The 21,862-nt window shown below is 42.5% G+C and overlaps 1 protein-coding gene across 2 annotated transcripts in view; it reads right to left on the reverse strand.

Annotated features, from left to right (window-relative positions):
* Positions 1–451: 451 nt before the first annotated feature.
* Positions 452–21,862, reverse strand: part of CENPN (centromere protein N) — a 29,562-nt gene continuing 8,151 nt past the window's right edge. The window contains exons 3-11 of one of the 2 annotated variants that reach the window (XM_069966012.1): positions 20,821–20,866; positions 20,075–20,134; positions 19,846–19,919; positions 8,456–8,626; positions 8,240–8,341; positions 5,909–5,966; positions 5,122–5,234; positions 3,746–3,863; positions 452–2,247 (exon numbers count right to left, since the gene is read on the reverse strand). In XM_069966012.1, coding sequence (XP_069822113.1) covers positions 2,135–2,247; positions 3,746–3,863; positions 5,122–5,234; positions 5,909–5,966; positions 8,240–8,341; positions 8,456–8,626; positions 19,846–19,919; positions 20,075–20,134; positions 20,821–20,866 — 855 coding nt within the window. In that variant the 3' untranslated portion in view covers positions 452–2,134. The remainder of the gene's footprint in view (positions 2,248–3,745; positions 3,864–5,121; positions 5,235–5,908; positions 5,967–8,239; positions 8,342–8,455; positions 8,627–19,845; positions 19,920–20,074; positions 20,135–20,820; positions 20,867–21,862) is intronic. The other variant, XM_069966014.1, reaches the window with a different exon arrangement.

Raw genomic sequence — 21,862 nt, forward strand, 5'->3', positions numbered from 1 at the left:
TACATGGGGATATAACGGAGCTGACTTTAGGTAACTTTTTATAAGCATGCAACGCCCATATCACACTTGCTACACACATAGCATTGAAAAACCATCTTCCTACTACAAAAACAAGCCTTGGAACAGCTGTGAGGTTATTCAGACTGAACTAGTGATTTTGTCTGGTCCAATAAAAACTTGCATATCTTTCATCTATAGAATAAAATGGGACGACAGATTTGTCCATTATGCAATTAAATTTGGCATGGAGTCTTCATGGATGGAAAATCAAACAGTATTACAAACTGGATGAGAACAATGGGGGAGATTTATCAAACATGGTGTAAAGTGATACTGACTCAGTTGCCCCTAGCAACCAATCAAGATTCCACCTTTCATTCCTCACAAACTCTTTGGAAAATGAAAGGTGGAATCTGATTGGTTGCTAGGGGCAACTGAGCCAGTTTCACTTTACACCATGGTTGATAAATCTCCCTATTATCTCTTGTGATCTTGTATGGCAGTGATCTAATAAGAAGATAAAATAAAACATTGTTTAACAGAAAACAGCTTGTGTCTAGTACCCAATTTACTGACATGTGAAACCATGGAAGATACTCAAAAAAGTGCACAAACAATATTTCTATAAATCCCCCAATTGGTGTAAAAAAAAGATAAAGATGTCCCAGGAGCAATCCCAGTGTGTCTAATAGCATTTACATAACTACCATTGCAATAAATACTTTATGGAAAATATACTGTTCACTATAAGTACATGCGTAAAATGCAATAGTAATGAACACAGTAATGTGAAACTGCTTCTGATTCTATGGAACTAGGTAAAGGATTTCTCCACTGTTAATATTTAGCCTCACAGTTGAGGCACACCATTGGAACCAATACATCCTCCACTGAGTACTGAAAAGCAACTTGAAATTATCTCCCATAACACCTCTAAAAGTGACAACAGCAGAGACAACCTTTAAAAATAAAATTCACTCCATTAGCTGTAGGGCTGCTCCCTGCTCTCTCAGCAGATCATTTCCTATAAATATTTAAATCTTTCTTCACACATACATTAATAGGGTCTTCATTGGGTTTTCAGGTATTTTTGACATCGGTCTGCAGTGTAGTTCTTGCTGTAAATACTTGAACCTTGACAGACCCCATTAAAAGTTAATAGAATCCATTGCTGGTATCGTGACGAGAATATATATAGCACTAGGCTCGGCTGCGGGCTTATCAGCCAGCTGCCTTTGAACTCTGCGACACTCAGCTCTGGGTGCCTGGAAAAGTAGGATTCAGTCCTGAAAAACTGATTGAACTTTGCCAGGACTGGATCCAGCTTTTCCAGGCATCCAGAGCACAGCAGCAAGGAGTTCAAAGGCAGCCAGCTGATAAGTCGACAGCAGAGCCTAGCAAAGCACTTTACTAGTACAGTAAATTTGCTCATCCCTAGTTGTGGCCCGTGTATTAAAAAAAAAAAAAAAAGCCATGAGGCTAGTCTATATATAAAAAAAATAAAATCTAAGACTATCTGAATAAGACATACATTATTATCCCTGAACCTTAAAATCTGTCTATCAAAATAATGAAAAAAGGGTCTTACAGAGAAATAAGGTATGCACTGCAGAACCTACTAAAAATATTATCATTTAATGCCAAATATATACATTAAAATGGCAGTAAAGAAATACAGGAAGAGGTCATCCTAGAAAATCTTCTGTTTTTCTGTATACATAATTTTCTGTTTCAAGTCCTCGGCAATGTATTTATGGTGACTTCTGATGTGCCACCAGTCTAGTTACCACCACTAGCACTTCTAGTTACCAGTTATACTTCCTATTTCACAGGGAGTTTTTTTTTTAACATCTTAAAAAATCTCCCTGCAACCTTTCTGATTTATCATACATAAGGGGTCTCTGGCAGGGTGCAGAAGAAAGATCATGGATGGATGATCAGATGTCAGAACTGGTACAATCCTCATTCATATTGATTTGCAGGTCTTTCTGTACCCATTTATAGTTCAAAGGTGTGTAGTAGTGTAGACAAGTGAATGAATTAACTCTGGGTCACAGATATGATATGGATGGATTTGTAGTTGGTAGTTTGTCTATAAACACTCTGGGTGGTTGCTGTGGATATGGATACCAATCTAGTTTAAGGCTTGACTGCTAGTTGCTTGCTTCTTTTCAGAGATTTTAAATATATTCCTGCCTCTATGGGGTATACACGTTAGTAGGTTTGAAATAGGCACTTCCGATAAACCTGTGAACAGAAACAATATAAACATAGTGTAAATATTTGTATTATAAACAGTTCATAAATAAGCATGCAAAGAAACACAAAACATAACTTTACATTTAAAATGGAACTAGTAATGTTGCTGGTGCTCTGTAAATCATCCCCAGTGCAGTGTAGCTGCCAGGCTCCGCACTCTGGCGCTGTGCACAATAGTAGGACAAGGCAACTTTTTTTTTTTTTTTTAAATATCAGTCTTTAACCCCTTCAGGACCGGTCCAGATAGTGCCTTGAGGACCAGAGCCCATTTTTGAAATCTGACCAGTCTCGCTTTATGTGGTTATACCTCGGTGATATTATTACTTATCTTAGCAATTCTAAGATTCTTCTCTCGTAACATATTGTACTTTAGATTAGTGGTAAAATTTGGTCAATATCCGTACAATTTGGGTGTGAAAAATGCCCTCATTTCTTGAAAGAAAAAAAAAAAGTGACAAAATTAATGATTTTAATTTTTTTTTTTCCTGCGGTCACCCTGCAGGTTTAATTATGTGATAATTTTATTGCCAGTGTCATTATGCACGCGGCAATACTCAATATGTATACTTTATTTTTTTTTTACATTTATTATTGCACTGGGGGCTATGGGGGTTTTTATGTGTTTTGCACTTTATTTCTGAGTGGGTTTTATTTACTGTTATACTTTATTTTACTATCCCACCATGGGGACATTACTTTCTGATTACCTTATTACAGACACGTTACATTGCAATGCTAATCTGCATTGCATTGTAATGTGCCTGTAAAACAGGCAAAGCTGACCAGGCTCAGCCTTAGACTGAGCCTTGTCAGCCACCGTAGCTTTGGCACAGGATGCTTCAGGGAAGCCTCCTGGTGTCATAGCAACCATATTGGCTATGCGATCGCTTCTGAACGGCCCCAATGGGAATAGAGGGAAGATTCTCCCTCTATTCCACACTATAGGTGCTGCGATTGGCCTGATCGCAGCACTTAGTGTTAACTGCCGCGATCCGCGCAGGTCGTGGCAGATGCAGAGGGAGACGGCTATCAGCGACAGCCTGGACCCGCCACAGGATGAGCCCGTTTCATCCCAGGACGTAACTGGATGTCCTTGAGCGGCAATGCACCGCAAAAAAGGACGTACAGTTACGTCCTTTGTTCCTAATGGGTTAATGCCTGTTCCTGGCATATAGGCACTGGGGTCAAGCCACAGTGTCATGCAATCATGCTGCCACTGTCCTTCTCTCAGTCACTTACACTTAATTGGCATCCTAAGCATTGGTCTTTGCATTAAGATGCCATTAAAGTGTGAGTGGCTGGGAGAAAAGAAGAGGCAGCATGACTACATGCCCATTTACTGTCTGGGGGGATTAAAGACAGATATTTTGAAAATGCCAACCTGCCGCAGACTACTGTGCACATCACAAGGCAGCTATGTCCAGCAGCTTTTTAAGTACCAGGGAGGTTTACAGACACCATGACTACTTCCCTTTAACCACGTTACCTAATGGTGCAAGGTTTCGGATGGACTCCAGAAGATGAGGACTAGAGAATTTGACCAGGCATCGGAAGGGTTCAATTTTATTTGCAATACCAGGTTCCCCTTTAAATGATGTTTCCAGCTGTTTGATAAAGTAAGAGATAATTTATCTAAATGAAATAGTGATTATGATGTGTGGACAGAGCAGTAACATATTACATAATATAGTGCGTTTATTTCAAAGGGCTTGTGGAAGTTTCTAGGGTCAGTATTAAAATTACAGCATGTTGACCATAACTGTCCGATGGTATTAGGAACTGGGGTACGTAAACTTTTGGTCAGGGTCATTTGGATGTTTTTGGTTGTCATTATGAGTTAAAAAGGGGAAAACACAGTAGTTTGACAGTAAATAGCTTCACTTAACCACTAACCATGAGTAGGAAAAAAAAGATTTTGTGTTATCATTCATTATCTCTGAAAAAAAGACAGGAAAGCAAAAATTCTGCTGGGTATGTAAAATTTGAGAACTGTAATAAACAATCATCAACAGCAGTGTCTCACCCGTCACCGACTGCCTGGGTGAGCAGTCCATCAACCAGTTTGGACATTGAAGGAGATCCCAGCAGGAGTCCTGGAGTGGTGAGACAGCGCTGGGAAGGCAAGTAGTGATTGTACTCCCCCCTGCCGGCTGAAAGATTGCCAGACTTTTTCTTTAAAGTGTCACTGTCGTGAATTTTTTTTTTGCAGAAATCAATAGTCCAGGCGATTTTAAGAAACTTTGTAATTGGGTTTATTATCCGAAAAATGCATTTTTATCATGAAAAAGCAGTTTGAAGCTCTCCCCCCTGTCTTCATTGTTCTCCTATGGAGAGAGCTAAAGAAAAGACCAAAACAGGACAACAAAGAGTTAATCTACAAATCCCTCACGGGATATCTCTACTGACCATCACCAGTGACCTGTCTGAGCTCGGATTACAGCTGTCACCCAGCTCCGTGCCTGTAATCCTCTGTTATCTGCTTTCTGCTGGCGTCTAACTCCCTCCTTCCTCCTCCCCCCTCCCCTCTCCCTAGAACAGACAGGGTACGTCTCCTGCAACAAGTCACAATTTTCAGATTTTTCAGAGTGGATGAAAAAGAGGAAGGAGGGGGGGACCTGGGAAAAGGCTTTTTACATGCAGATAATGGCAGATTTGGCTAATAAACCCAATTACAAAGTTTCTTAAAATCGCCTGGACTATTGATTTCTGCAAAAAAAAAAAAATACGACAGTGACTCTTTAAGGGCAGACTAGATGGCTCATGTGGTCCCCCCTCCCAATCAATCCTCTAGGTGTTTCCAGAACATTTAATAATGTTTGCTTTTTTGTATTTAGCACAGTTAACCTCACCATAAATGCATACCTTATATGATGCAAATTCCAACTTTGGAAGAGGACCATCTCCAAATGTTTCCAGCATCACATGATGTACCCGTTCTTTTTCCTTTATATCTTCATAAGTTACTTTTGGATCCACTAGTAAGAAGTAACATACTCTCAATAACCATTCATAAAATAAAAGCACAGACATTGATCAGATAAAGGCAATATTTATCTGTCTAAAACTGTCTGGTTTTGCCCACAGTAACCAATAACAGCTCATACCATAGCTGAAACTAGTTGCTGTGGGGAAAAAAAAAGTCAGTTTTGGTTCCAAGCATATTGATAAATCTGGGACACAATATTTTATGTGGCTACAACAAGGAAACTAAAAGGCTTGTTTTTTTTTCAAGGCACTTCTCTCACAATCAATAGAAACCTTAGGCTTTTTTTCGGCAAGCAGGGCCACAGCATTTACGAACATTTGGATTATTTGCTGCCGAAGGATTATTTCCATCTAATAATGTGATAGCATACTGCGGTAATATGCTATCACTTTGTGATCAGTAAGGTTCAGAGTACTAGGATCCCCACCAATCCAAAGAATGAAGGGGTTATGGAGTTGATTTATTATTTTTTAAAGTTTTTTCTTCACCGAGATGCTCCAAAAAGGTGTTGTTTATCTGAGGACTAGTGGTGGTTCCAAAAGCCCCCCCCCCCCCACCACCACCACAAAGCGATATCATATCCTAGTTGTATACTATCAGATTAGAATAGCCCTTTAAACCTAATGTACAATTACAAGAGTTACATCATAGAATGGGTCTTACCAATTGCTGGGGTGTAGCTTTTTTCTGGAATTGATCTTGACTGATATGATTGAAATGGCTGTATGGGGAAAACGAGAGTTAAGACCCTCCAAGTACAACACTCACATTATCATTAAGTTTTACAACCACCAACATCATCTGCAGAAACAGCAAAAAATGCTCTTTGTATTAAAGGGGGCTTTCCATGAGCAGAAAAAAAAAAACAGCTACCATCTTGCAAAAACATAACCACTCCTGTCCCCAGGTTTTGTGGGGTATTACAATTCAGCTCCATACACTTCAGTTGGACTGAGCTGCAAAACCACACCAAATGCGAGGACAAGAGAGGCGCTGTTTGTAGACAAATGCAACCATGTTTTTCTCTGCCTGAATAACCCCAGAAACATTTGGATTATATCTTGCTGTAGAAATGCAAACTAGATCCTCTTCTCAACTTTTTGGCTAGAATAGCAGATGTAATGAGTATACATGAGTGAACAATAATGGGATTAGTGTTCTGTATCTACAGAATTCCCCAGGATAACAGTGCAGTGAACCTTGAACCAAATGTACTGTCACAGGGACACCAAGAGTAGAAATGTTATAAGCTTTAAGCTACGTTCACACGTAGCAAAAGTGGCGGAGTTCCGCCAGACTCCCTGTCATAGTGAGAGTCTATGGGAGACTCGTGCGCCTCCCCTCTCGGTGCTGAAGAATGAACATGTTCATTCTTCAGCGCGAAGAGAGGAGCCGCGCGACCCTCCCATAGACTGTCATTATGACAGGGAGGCTGACGGCATTCCACGGCGGAGAATTCTGACACTTTTGCTACGTGTGAACTTAGCCTTACTGTGAACTCTTGAGGTATTCATGAGCCAAGAAAATACATGTCTATAGAAAAACATGCCTATCTATATTCAGAAGTGATTCTATAGTTTTACAGTAGGTGGGAAAGAAATCCATATACTTGTTTTTTTGTTTTTTTTTACCTTATGAAACAGCTGTTCATGATACAGTGCTACAAGTTCAAGATTTCCTTAGGACTTTTCCCACCTGCTGAAGACGTTTAGAACCAGGCCTGAAAAAAGGAAAAACCAAGACTGGTTTCAGAAACACATTGACAATAACAGTGCAGTGGATATTATGCTAATCCCTAACGTTTACTTAAAGGAAATCTGTCAGCTGCAATTCACATTCTAAACCACTACAAAATAGCTGTTTGCTCAAGGAAACACATGGTACCTTCCAAAAACAGATGCTAATTTCTTAGTACCAACAGTCAAAGAAGCTTTCCCAAGCTCCTAAAGGGCAGAAAGCTGTAACATCCTCCCATATCTGACCCTGCTGGGGACTCCAGGTGCATCCAGGTGTCAATAAAGCAGGGAGGGGGGGGGGAGGAGACTTTCTAGTTTACAGCTATTTAGGAGCTTGGAAAAGCCTTTTTTGAATCTGTACTACAGAATAAAAGCATTGTTATACATTCTGGAAGCGCAGCTGGATGTATGAAAGGTACCATGTGTCTCCTTGACCTAACAGGGTCGGCATTTTGGAACAAGAATTGCAGCTGGCAGATTCCCTTTACAAAGGGGTACACACACTGATGCAGTGTGCAATCAAGTGGCAAAGGAATACAGGCATGTTCACACATACTTAATCTGTTGCAAATTTCTATATATATTGATAGAATCTGCAGCGGAGTAAGTAAGGCTGGGTTCACACTGCGTTTTTGCAATCCGTTCTTTTTGCAAAAAACAGATTAAAAAAACCGGATGCATTTAGGTATTTCCGTTTTTCCATTGTAAAAAAAAAAAAAAAAAAAACACGGATCAAAATGGATCCGTTTTTTTTTGGACGGAAACAAAAATGGAGCTGAGACTACTTTTGTGTCAGTTAAAAAAAAAAACGGATCCTTTTTTTTTTTTACAATGGAAGTCAATGGAAAAATGGATGCACACAAATGCATTCGTTTTTTTGCAAAAAACGGATGAAAAAAAAAACGCAGTGTGAACCCAGCGTAAGTGTGAATGTACTACAGCTGTACATTAGGCGCACAAACTTCAACATATGCAACTTGACTGTATAGATGAGTGACAACATATGTTGTCAATGATATGGGTATTTAAAGAGCATTTCTCAGGTCTCCTAACATCTATTCATGCATTTATAGAAGGTGTCACACAACTCTTAAGAAAAAAATGCATCTAAATTGATATTATACAAACAGTATTTTGTAACATAGACAGGTTCTCTTTAAAATGACTTCTGTGGTGAAAAGTAAGCGTAGGTTTTGCACAATTTGTAAACTAATATCTATTTTTTAAATTTTTATCCATTTAACAGCTGCCTTCTCACCTGACTAAACTGCTTGAATACTATACTCTTTAGGGATTCCAAACATCGACTTTTTAACTCCATCTCCTGGATCTGACTGTATCCTGTAGCCAATAAGAGCCCCTGGAAATAAAATGAGAACATGGCTGTTTACTGTGATCAGTAGCAGTGATCATGCAGAATGAATACAATTTTAACATTTCCCTATAATGCAAGAAATTCATGTGCAGTAATTACCTGAAAAAGCACAGGCCGATAGGATTTTGCAAGGTTTGTGATAAAGACATATGGGGTCTGTGAATGGTACACAACAAAGGTAGGCCTGTACTGATTGGGATTCACATAGTCCCTCCCCCAAGCAATTCTGATCCACAAGGCATCTTCAAATTCTTTGAAGTGAATAGTTACCTAAAATGAAGAAGATATTATATACAGGAGCAGGAACTAAGAAAAAAGTGTTACTTAAAGGAGTACTCAGCTAAAAAACATTTACCCAAATTTTCTATTGCTTTCCCCCACCATATACATTGCTCACATATGGATGCTTAATCTGTTCTGCTGTTTTCAGCCACTTTTCTGCTCTTAGCTGCTGCCCAGGGAGTTCTGTACTTCCTATTTTTTTTCTATTACTGTTGACCCCAGGGCTGTGGAGTCTGTAAACCGCAGATCCGACTCAGACTCCTGAATTTTATCAGGACAGACTCCGACTCAGACTCCTGCTCCCTCATAAATGGCCAGTCATATACCAGGGGAGTTATTTATCACACTGGCTCAGCAGCTTCTCCCTAATGTCCTACATGATCCTGGGGAGACTTCTGAGGGAATGAGGAAAGATATAAAGCAGCTTCTCCTGTGTGTGCAGTGGATGCAGCCAGTCTCCAGCCGCCATGTCCTGAACAACTCACAACTAGACTAGATGGAGCAGGTGGTCTTTTCCTGCTGACAGTCTTCTATGTTTCTAACTAAATATTCACCATACACAAAGAAACACTGCTAACACTGCCAGATCCCTGTAATATAGAAGTCAGCCATAGTGATATAGAGAGGGGTCACACACAGTGATATAGAGCGGGGTCACACACAGTGATATAGAGAGGGGTCACACACAGTGATATAGAGAGGGGTCACACACAGTGATATAGAGAGGGGGTCACACACAGTGATATAGAGAGGGGGTCACACACAGTGATATAGAGAGGGGGTCACACACAGTGATATAGAGAGGGGGTCACACACAGTGATATAGAGAGGGGGTCACACACAGTGATATAGAGAGGGGGTCACACACAGTGATATAGAGAGGGGGTCACACACAGTGATATAGAGAGGGGGTCACACATAGTGATATAGAGAGGGGGTCACACAGTGATATAGAAGGTCACTGTGGGGGCACACACACACACCCTGGTGCAGCCATAGGACACACACACAGCCTGCTGCGGCCATAACACACAGCCTACTGCAGCTATAGCACACACACACACACACAGCTGCAGCCATTGAACACTGAAGAAAAACACAAAATCTTCTCCCAGAGAGAAAACACCACACTGAGGACAAAGGTTACTGCTACACTACTTATGTCTTCTCCTCCTCCTCTATATTACACAGGATATCTCCATATTACACTGCTGCTCATATACAGTCATCCAGCATCCAGGAAGAGAACAGCACAGATCTCCCCCCACACAATGGACTCTTCCAGCTCAGAAACAAACTGCCAAATAGCAACTGACAACTATTACTGATATATTCCCGGACCACCCTAATGTAATAGTGTCCTATTAGAATGTTGCTCATATATATTCATGAGCAAAACTTGTAAAATTCATATCAAAATTCAATTCTACATTTTTTAAATTTTTTTTTAAAGCTGGAGTCGGAACATTTTTTTCCGACTCCAACTCCAGCAAAAGCTAGCTCAGACTCCAACTCAGACTCCAGCCAAAACTAGCTCCAACTCAGACTCTACAGCCCTGGTTGACCCCCTCTTATCTCTAGCTACCCAGGGTCACTGCACTCGGCTGGGGATTCTCTGTCCTGGCTTGTAAACACTCACCCTTCCTCATGGCTAATTTGCATCAGTTGTCCTGTCAATTCTTATTGGCCTCTGTGCAGTCACATGGTGCTTGATGGCCAATAAAACAGCAGTCTGGGATACTGATCAAAATGCCCATGCATTTCTCAGTAAGGGATTTGCACCTTCTCAGGTACAATATACTGCTGTTGCTTCACACAGGCAAGTCCTCTACTTTTCTATGTGTCAGTGGAATTCCCTAACATATATCTGTCTATTACTGCCTGTTATTTGCACAACTTTGCCACCTGGGAAAGCAGGGTATATGTTATTCCTGGACATGCTTTTATGACAATTGGATGATTGTCATCTCATAAAAACGTATGTTGAAGGGGTGTGAGGGGGAGACATACAGAGATAGCAGGAAATGGAGAGACAGAGAAGGGGGTAGGTGGGTGAAAGAGACAGAGTGAGGTGTTAGTGCACACTGTACATCACCCTGTTTTCCCAGGTGAAGACTCATTTTCAACTCATCCTAATTCCTGTTAGTGGCTGTTGTTCTGACTACTTTCTAAGCTTGGTTTATCATCACCTGGGAAAGTTGGGTGGTTATCAAGAAGTGCATTAATAACTCTCTTTCTGTATATTTGCATCCTTCTCGATCTTTTTTCTACCTATCCCTTTTCCCCTCACTCTCTCTCTCACTTCACCCCCCCCCTTTGCTGTCTCTTCATTTTCTGCTATCCCTGTATATTTTGCTCTCTTTTTGTCTCCATATTGTTATTAGATCACAATTATCCAACTTTGATTAAATCATGTGCAGGAATAACATCTAAACTTATGACCTTCAGTTTGATTCACACAGGCACCCAGCTTTCCCAGGTGCTGATAGGTCACTGTGTGACGGTTGAGGCAAGAGGGTCTGTGGAGTGTCTGTTGGGTTGTAAGATATAATATCCTGGGCTGATCTTATCGGCCTCATTGAGATAAGGAGGAGGGGAGTAGGCTGTAAGCTCCACAGCCACAAAAAGATCATACAGCACTGAAACTTGGCAGGTATATTTAGATAAGCCTTAGACACAACACCAGTGCGCTGCGACGGGCAGCATATTGATTGGCTAACCGCCAGGATCCCCCGGAGCAAGCGGGACCTGGTACAGTATGTTCCTGGGCCCCAGGGGTTAATGGCGCAGAGTCTGACATATATATGTTTGCCCATTGAAGTGAATGGGCAAGTACCCGCAGCGGATTTCACACCGAGAAATCCGCTGCGGATACATTACGTATGAAGCTACCCTAAGACACAATTGGCTGCAAAATGCTGAAGGTGTAGCTAGAATTTGTAGAAGGATACTTGGCTAATATATAGATTAGTGGATAGTATAAATATAAGCATATATGCATAGAGGGGCAAGTGTTGAATCATGTCTGGCAGTCTATTGGTCTATAGTACTCTCAGTCTTCATATAAGAGACAAGTCCCTTGCTCCATAAAGAAATGCAAATAATTCAGCAGCAGAAATAGTACAGGAAATACAAATGATAAATATGCAAAGAATGATCAAACCAGCTCCTGATCCTTACACAATGAAGCCCAAAGCGGTTTTTAATTTTTAATGAAAACTTAGTTACCCTTAAAAGGAAAGTGTCTCCATTGAATGACCTATTGTTTAAATAAAGTTTGTTTGTTAAATATATTTTTTAGAATAGTTTTTCTAATTGCTCCATTTTACTATCTATATTATAAAAAAAATCCTAAAATTTAGCAGTGTTCATTTGACCACTAAGCTTAAAACTCAGCTGGTGGGGGATGAGGTCACGGGAGCGGACGTGAGCACGTAGCGTCCGCCTCCTCCCCCCTCGTACCTGACCGACGGACCCCAGGATGAGCGGCATAGACGGAAAGGGGAAAGAGTCGGGTTAGCCATGCCGGTGGACGGAGCGGAGATGGCGTGGAGACCTCGCGGCGAGTGAACGAGGAACGCGACAAGGGAGAGCAGTCAGGCATCGCTCACGGCGCTTAGTGGGACAAGATCGGGTGCAGGCGCGGAGCAAGTGGACCACGAGGAGCCCAGGAGAGACACTGTTGCAGGCTGCAGGCACGGGAGGAAGAGACCGGCGTCGGGTGAGAGATTTCCAAGGGGGACTTGCAGGCCTGGCGTCAGCTGCTGTAGGTAGTTTGTTCTGCTGGGTGGAGGAGCGGGGGCCCCGCTCAGGAAACTAATAGCCGCAGGGTGTGGAGGTACTACGAGGGGGAAACCACACAGGTTGGTTGGTCATAATCCGAGCCTCTACACATGTTAAGGCTGTTTTCTTTTTCTATCATGAACCTGACTGTCTCTCACCCTGCGAGACTAAAAGCCAAATAATCTTATGGGCCAGTGAGAATTAGACTGAATAGATGGGTTTGTAAAACACTGACCATCTGGGCACGAATGACATTATCTCTCTGTGACGTAAAGCCATTGCCGCATGAACTGTTTGGTACTAATCCTGGGTGTCTGAGAGTGATTAGCCCTAAGGGACACAAAGGCTGTACGGGAACCCAAGGAGGGCTGTTTGTCTTGGTCCCTGCATATGAAGTGAAACTTGTTGCTGGAGGACTGCCTGAATCCCTGCTACTACGCTATAGACTGGGGCCATTTCTCCTTTTTTTTTGCTGGCGTTGTGGGAGCGGGAACTAGACAAACATATAGTATACGCCAAAAGGATATTTGTATAGGAGGGGTTATATGTTTACGGCATAGAGTGGTATCTAAAATATCTGGTTACTGGTTAAAGGGAAGGGATTGTGAGTATGCCTCCTAAAAAGACCAAAGAGGATTCTAATGCACGTAGATCTGGGGGTGGAGGGATGTTGGGGGCAGGGGGATCGGTCAAAACGAGTGGTCAGAAACTGGATAAATTCTTGCAATCCCCAATAGCTAAAGAAAAATCAGTAGAGCCACCCCTAGAAACGTACGCAGAGGGTGGAGAAGCAGAGGGAGGAGACGTTCAGGCAATCTCAAAGGAGAATCTGGGGGGTCTGGTTTCTGGGGACATGGATCACATGAAAGCTATTGTCTCCATGATTCAGAAACTGGACCAATCAGTAAAGGAGGTCCTGGTTCAGACAGGTAGTATTGGAACTGATGTGTCTATCATAAAGAACGAATTAAGTAAGATGAGAGAAAGGATGGGAGAGGTAGAGGATACACAGAACAATCTCAGAAAAGAAGTGCAAGAACTAAAAAAGACAGTGGACCAGAACCAAAAAAAAATCCTAGATATGGAAGATAGACAGAGAAGAGCCAATATCAAACTGGTGGGGTTCCCGGAAAAAGCCGAGGGGGAAGATTGTGTGACTTTCATCTATAACTGGCTGTTGTCGGTCTGCGAGATTGGTACCCTTTCAAAGTTTTTTGGGATAGAGAGAGCCCATAGGGTTCCATTTCGTCCATATCCCACTGGATCCAATCCGAGACCGATTCTGGCTAAACTGTTATTTCATGGTGACAGAGATAAAATCTTGGCGTTTAGCAGGAGAAGGGGTGATTTGACGTTTGGGGGAAACAAGATTGCAATCTACCCAGACTTTTCATATACAACAAATAAAATGAGAACTAGTTTTGTTGGGGTCAAAAAAAGATTGAGAGATGCTGGGATAGGATATTCCCTGATGTTTCCAGCTAAAATGAAGATTATTTATGAAAGTAAGACCTACTTTTTTACGGATCCAGGAGAGATAGATAAGTGGATGGAGTCCAAGGGTCTATAACGGATAGTTACTTTTATGAAAGATATGTCGGTCGGGGGGGGGGGTGGGGGGGTTGACTTAGTAAGGGGTGTGGGCAGAACCTAGTGGTGAAGTCTAGCCAACAAGGGGGAGGGGGGGGGGGGTGGGAGAGAGGGGGTTTGGGTGGGGGGGTGTCCTTTTTTTTCTTTTGTGTTTTTCCTTTTCTTTTGTTTTGGGCTGTTTGGGGGGTTATATATTGATTTATTTATTTGTTTTTTATTTTTTTGTACTTGGGTTTCGGTATATAAGTAAAAGGAGAATGTGGAGGAATAGAGGGAGTGGATCAGGGCGCCGGAAAGGAGGATGGGCAAGTTTAAAATTGTGACATGGAACATAAGGGGTTTGGCGAGTAGAGAGAAAAGGGTTGCTATCTTTAATGCATTACATGGATACTTGCCGGCGATCATATGTCTCCAGGAGACCCATTTAACACAAGAGTCCCTGAATGGCATCAATAGAAGATGGATAGGTACTAGTTTCCACTCCATTTTTTCCAACTACTCTAGAGGAGTGAGCGTGCTTATCCATAGGGCCCTGAAGGTGGAGGTACGTCAGAAACGGGTAGATGAGTTAGGGAGATTTATTGTACTACACCTAGTCTGTGAGGATGTGGAGTTTCTTCTCTGTACGGTATACTGCCCTCCACCGTTTACAAGAAAATTGTTTGTGGAGATAGATAGAATAATGGATAGGATGGCAGAGTGTCCTAAAGTGTGGTTGGGGGACTTTAATGAAGTGGTTGATATGGAGAGAGATAGATGCTACACTGGGGAAAGGGTTAAGGGGAAGGGTAGATCACAACTAGCTAAGATCTGTGCAGAGCTGAATTGGCATGATATATGGAGGATCAAAAATGGTGACAGGGAGGAGTACTCATGTGTGAACAAAACCCATAAATGTATGTCTAGAATAGATCTGGTGCTGGGCGATAGACAAATGGTTGAGTATGTTAAGAAGGCTAAATTTGGCCATAGGGGGTTTTCAGACCATATTCCTCTGATGATAGAAGTAGAAAGCAAAGGAAGTGGCCCAGGTAAGCCATTCAGGTTGAATGCGTCATGGTTGAATATTATCGACTTAGATTGGCGGGATAGCATAGAAGAGTTTTTCCGGTTTAACAAGGGGACAGCAGAGAGTAGAATAGTGTGGGATGCCATGAAGGCAACATTGAGGGGTTTGCTCCTTCAGAAAATCATACATAAAAAGAGAGAAACGAAAGAGAAAGAAAAGAAATATTATGAAGGGGTGGTAGAAGCAGAAAGAGAGTATAAAGCGGACCCAGTACAGGAGAAGTGGTGTAAATGGGTGGAGGGACAAGAACAGCTGGAGAAAACTCTATTGGAGAAGAGTGCGGTTAGGCAGATGTTTTGGAAGGCTAGAGGGGGAGTGGAGGGAGAGCGCCCAGGAAGAATGTTGTCTAGACTGGTGGAGAGTAACCGGGGTTCGGCAGGGATAGTGGCATTAGAATGGCAGGGAAGACAGGTTTCTACAACCAAGGAGATCTTGGAGGCCTTCGTACAGTACTACAGTGAGATATATACCTCGGAAGGAAGTTATGGACCAGAGGAGTTAGAGGACTATTTGGAGGGTATCCTACTACCGGTACTTGAGGATAATGAGAGGGAACAGTTAGAGGACCCATTTACGCTGGAGGAACTTAAGAAAGCACTAGGGGAGATGGGGGACGGTAAGGCTCCGGGCTCGGATGGCTTACCAGCTGAACTATATAAAGTAGCAGGAGGGAGGTTGCTAGAAGAACTATTGGAGGTGGTAAATGGTGCATGGCAGAGTGGGAGGCTGCCAGAATCCATGAAGGAAGCTATAATTATTATGCTGCCGAAGGAGGTGAAAGGTTCTAGGGGCCCGGAGTCTTACAGACCCATCTCCCTTATCAATGTGGATGCTAAGGTGGCCACTAAGATGCTAGCCAATAGGCTTAAGAGTGTAATTAGTAAATTAATACACAAAGATCAGTCGGGCTTTATACCAGGGAGAGGGGTATACTATAATATCAGGAGGGCCTATAGCAATATACAGGAGGAGAGTAAGGATCCAGGGGGTAGGGCCATTCTTACCCTGGACGCAACAAAAGCTTTCGATAGGGTGGAATGGCCCTACCTGTGGAGAGTTATGAAGAAAATGGGCATTGGAGAAGGATATATCAACTGTGTTAAACTTTTTTATTCAGAGCCTAGAGCAAGGATATCGGTCAATGGGCAGGTATCAGATCCTTTCCTGTTGTCCAGAGGTACGAGACAGGGGTGTCCGCTGTCCCCTCTCCTGTTCGCAATAGCAATGGAGCCACTGGCGGAGTACATTAGATGTTCAAGAGAAATTAGGGGTTTTGAGCACTCCTCACGAACCGAGAAAATATCATTGTTTGCAGACGACGTGATGCTGTTCCTGGGTTGTGTGGGGCCCTCAATAAAGGGGGTAATGGACGCAGTTGAGCTTTATGGGAGGTTTTCGGGCTTCTCCATCAACTGGGGGAAGTCATCACTTCTGCTGTTGGATGGTAGGGAGGGAGATAACTATGGTCAGCTGAAGGTTTGTGCTCCCGAGGTTCCAATTAAATACTTAGGGGTAGAGGTGTCACCTAAGTTGGAGAGCTTTATAAAATGGAACTGGACACCGTTAATGAGGAAAATTCAGGGGAAAATTAAAGTCTGGGGGAAGTTCCCGCTTAGTTTGGCAGATAGGGTGGGTTTAGTTAAAATGATTGTGTTACCACAGGTTCTGTATGTCTTGGCCAACAGCCCGGTATGGTTAGGGAAAAAAGTCCTGGGTGAAATAAGGGGCTTATGTAATGAACTAATTTGGAAGGGGAAAGTCCCAAGGGTTAAGTATGAAATGTTGACGAAAAAGTGGGAGCATGGGGGATTTAACCTTCCGAACTTTGAGATCTACTTTCTGGCGGCGCAATTGGCCTATATAGTGAAATGGAAAGAATATGATTCTGGGGGAGTGTGGCAAGATCAGTTAGATATATGTAGCCCAAATTTGATGGCAATGTTGGAAGCGGGGAGGGTTGAGGTGAAAAACAAACCCCTAAATGGCCTTTATAGGAAGGTGTGGTCTTATTGTAAAAAGCTATTGGGTCTGCATAAGAGTAACCAATTCACTCCACTGTGGTGCAATAAAAACTTAGACCAATTTGGTACATTCTCAGATTGGCCATTTTGGGCAAAGCGGGGGGCTGTATACATAAACGATATATTTGTGAGTGATGGAGAATTAAAGTCATTTGAGGCCCTGTCGGAGGAGTGGGGATTGAGTAAGGGGGACGCCATACGATATTTTCAGCTCAAACATTTGGTGAGAGACTCTAAAGAAAAGGATAGGTTTGTGGTGGAGGATTTTTTTTTATTTAATGATAAGACAATGAAAACGGGTAAAGGCACGGTGGGGAAGCTGTATAAGATGCTGATGAACACGGTAAATGAGTCACTGGAGGAGAAGTTTAAATATAAATGGGAAGAAGATTTGGGGAACAATGAAATAGATTGGGGAAGTGCTCTGGGTAATATAAAGGAGTGTAGTCTGAGAATGAACCACAAGAGTGTCACAGATATTTATAATTAGAAGGTTACACTATACACCAGATAAGTTATTTAAAATGAAATCACGGGATACAGATTTGTGTGATAGATGTAAATCGGATAAGGGAGACTTAATTCACTTGATGTGGAGATGTCCTAAACTTAAAAGGTATTGGGGAGAAATATTTGGTATAATTAAAGATAGAGTAGGGCTGGATTTGAAGGTATGTCCGAAGATTGCATTGTTGGGGGATATGGGGGGGTTAGAGGTCACTAGAGTGCAAAAAAGTATAGTAAATAGAGTAATGTTTGCAGCTAGGTTTTGTGTACTTAAAAAATGGATTTCCCCGAGTGCACCGTCAGTGGAGGATTGGAAAAAGGAGATAAAGAGCCTAAAATTGATGGATTATGAAAAAAGCCCTACAGTCCAATAGATTAGAGGAATACGAAAGCAAGTGGTCAAATTGGTAGAAGGAAGAAGCCCGGGGAAGAGGGAGGGGGGGGTTGTTTTTTTTTTTCCTTTTGTTTTGTGTGGGTTTTGTTTTGGTTGTGTGGTGGGAGGGGGGGGGGTAGGGAGATATGGGGGGGGGGGGAGGGAAATATGGGGGAAAAAAAAATAGAGGACAGTATGGGTAAAATGGAGATGGAATATTAGGGGTGGAGCATGTGGTAATAAATAGGGAATACAGAGAAAGGAAGAGGGTAGATGTGGAAGAGGGCTTAAGCTGTTCGTAAAGCTGTATGTATTTGTAAGGGAGGGCAGGCCTGGATGGGTAGGTAGTAGGAGAGAATAAATTGGGGGAGAGAGTAAAAGGGAAGGGGCGCCAGTCCTCTCCGCATGGTTAAGGTTTAAGAGGGTAGGGGGTGTGTGGTGGCGGGGGGGGGGGGGGGAGGGGGGTGCGCGAGGGCGCGAGGGGGCGAGGCCGAGAATGCGTGGAAGGAGTGTATGAGATCAAGAGAAACCCCAAAGAGAAGTCTAAGTAGTAATATAATATTACGTCAACGAGAGCATAGGCTGGCCGATGCCCTCTGTTAGGGACGGGTGACCCTATTACAGGGTTATCTTTGTGCCTGGGGGAGGACTAGGGACCAGCCTTATTAAGAGAAAAGCCCAGGGGGTCACAGTACCCATGAATGGGTCCTCCTCAGAAGGGGGAGCCAGGCGGGGTTGAGTGACCAAATGGGCCAGGATAATAATTAGAGGGTGTAATAGGGAAAAGGGGTTTAATCGGTGAGTAAGAGTTGAGTAAGCGTTGAAGGAGTGAGTCGCCCGGTGCGCGCCCTCTGCCCCCTTTGCCATGGGCATATCCCCCAGGGGCAGTAGATAAAGATATGAAGTGGAGGGGGGGGGGGAGTAACGGGATACCTTTGGAATACATAATAGCTTTAATGCGGATTGGGCTGGGGCTTCGAGTAATCGAGAGAGGTTTATGGGGAAGAAGGGGGGAGGGATGGGGAAAGTAGTTATGATAGCTAATTAAAGAGGATTGTGCCATGCCGATCCAGGTCTGCCCTTCTAGAGGGGAAGATTGTAAAAAGGGGGAAAAGGGAGGGAGTGGGTAGACTTTATTGGGAGTTTTGTTGGCCTCCCTTTGGACTGTGAGAGTAAAAGAACTAGAGCCCGAACTTCTAGAGAAGAGGGGAAGGAAAGAGGTTATAGTCAAACCCTGGTTGTTTATTTTTTAATGTTGCTGTACATATGTGAAGTTAATAAAAATTATTTAAAAAAAAAAAAAAAAAAAGCTTAAAACTAGGCTGAGATTTTTTGTTCTATTTATGTCACAGATGTTACGGAGCAAGCTTAGGGTCTGGAGTGCAAAATAGTCATCTATTTTGAATTTGGCAGATAGGCTTCTCCCTGTCGCATCTAACTATACCATATGAGATGAGCTTCCTGCTGTGTCTCCAGCACGAGATCCAGCAAAATGTAAGTCTGGTGCTGGGTCTCATTTTGAAAATAGGAGCTATGAAGACATAGCGGGAAGCTTGTCACAAAAGGTATATTTAGATGAGGTGGGGATAAAGGTGCTCGGAAGCCTATCCTGGTGCCAAATTACTTTTTCCTGCAGGATCCATTTCTGGCTTTGTCTCAAACCCAAACAAAATTGCAGTGGTATTAAAAAAATAAATAAAAAAACACCACAACAAAAATAGCTTGACACCAGACTAAAAAGAGATATTTCCATTGGGCTCCTTGTTCTCATAAAGTGGGTAGCCAGTAAATGAATATGACCATAACTTATCACTTCTAGCACATTTACTGTATTTTTTTTTTTAACACACAAATACATTCTTACATTTTTAAGAACTGACTTGACACTCTTTTTGAACTGCACTCTGAGTTTCGAGACATCAACAAGGTTCATCTCATCTGTGAAGACAAAACATAAATACTGCTAAATAAAAAGAGAAAGATCGAGGAATATTCACTGGACTCCATTTCTTTCCTGTATGATTTCTACATTGGGTCCATGACGTGACGACTGAATATTAACAACATCCTTTTGTTTTAAGGATACAACTCACCTGATTGGATGGACATTTGATACACATCCCAAGTTTTCTTTTTTGTGTTGGCATGGGTATCTGTTTGAAAAATGACATAACACTTGAGTTGGTCAACAACAATAGATCAGATTTATCCAATAAATGGTATGTTATAATGTGGTCTGAACAAACTAAAAGTAATATTAGGGCCTATTCACACTGAGAAAAAGCAGCAGAGCTTCAAGTGGAGCCCGTGCAGCATATACCACTTGAAATTCAGCCTGTCACATTGATAATTACAATGCCTTGATGCCTTCACTCTCCGCTCATAGAATTGATATGTCAATTCTTTGGGCAGAGAGAGCGACGGAGAGCGGAGTCGTTTGAGAGATCGCATTGAATGACAGGCTGAATTTCAATCGGTGTCCGCAGCATGGGCTCCGCTTGAAATTCTGCCGCTCTTACTCAATATCAATGGGCCCTTAGGCTATGCAATTACACTAAGGATCCATCAGCAAACTAAGCCCACATTCCCATTAGTCCTGAGCCTACAGAGCACTAATTTCCAGTTTGTGGCTCTCTAGGTCTTGCATCTTTGCAGGAGCAGGAGACTGTTGACCACTAGTGCGGAGGCTGTGGAACTCTGTTGTCTGTATCAGACTAAAAAGATCTTGTCACTCTCTCTGAAATCATGCTGGTTACGGGATGGAGCATTATTACAACCCTGTCTTAGGAAACTTTGACTAGAGCAGTTAAATGTAAAACAAACAAAAAGTTTTACTTACATACAATATCCAGGTCAGCTGCATGATCTATTGTAGCTTTTTTACTCTGGAAAACAAAACAAAATTGGAGTAATTAATGAAATTATCCCAAGAATAAAAAAGGCATTACCTATTCTGTGAATAGGTGATAAGCAGCTGACTAATGGTAGTCTAGTAGCTGAGACCCCCACCGTTTATGAGATTGGGGGTCTGCCAAAATGAATGGCAGTGTGCATGGCTGAGCACTCTGAGTGCACACTGCTGCATTTTTATGATCAGTGGTGATCCCAGGTGAATAGGCAATGAATTTGAATCTTAGCATGACCCCTTTAAGGGAAACTGACAGCACGAATATGCATATATCAGTGCTGCCAATTTACAGATGCCCATTACACACATGCCTTTAGAGATGCTGTGTGATCTGGCATCTTCAGAAACAAGATTCTTTATTTCGGGCTGACAGAGTCGGATCTGAGAGAGCGGGAAGGGCACAGACAGTGTCCAACAGCATGCTGTATCTTCAAAATAATACTTGAGTGCCAGCCCCTAAGCCCAAATAATGTGATATATACCAGAAAACTGTTAAACTGTTAAATTATAATTTTGGTCCATATTGACATGATGGCATCACACAGTTGCCGCAGATTTGTCGGCTGCACATCCATGATGCGAATCTCCCTTTCCACCACATCCCAAAGATGCTCTATTGGATTGAGATCTGGTGACTGTGGAGGCCATTTGAGTACAGTGAACTCATTGTCATGTTCAAGAAACCAGTCTGAGATGATTCTAGCTTTATGACATGGCGCATTATCCTGCTGAAAGTAGCCATCAGATGTTGGGTACATTGTGGTCAAAAAGGGATGGACATGGTCAGCAACAATACTCAGGTAGGCTGTGGCATTGCAACGATGCTCAATTGGTACCAAGGGGCCCAAAGAGTGCCAAGAAAATATTTCCCACACCATGACACCACCACCACCAGCCTGAACCGTTGATACAAGGCAGGATGGATCCATGCTTTCATGTTGTTGACGCCAAATTCTGACCCTACCATCCGAAT

Source organism: Dendropsophus ebraccatus, chromosome 4, assembly GCF_027789765.1.
Source record: "Dendropsophus ebraccatus isolate aDenEbr1 chromosome 4, aDenEbr1.pat, whole genome shotgun sequence".
NCBI lineage: Eukaryota > Metazoa > Chordata > Amphibia > Anura > Hylidae > Dendropsophus > Dendropsophus ebraccatus.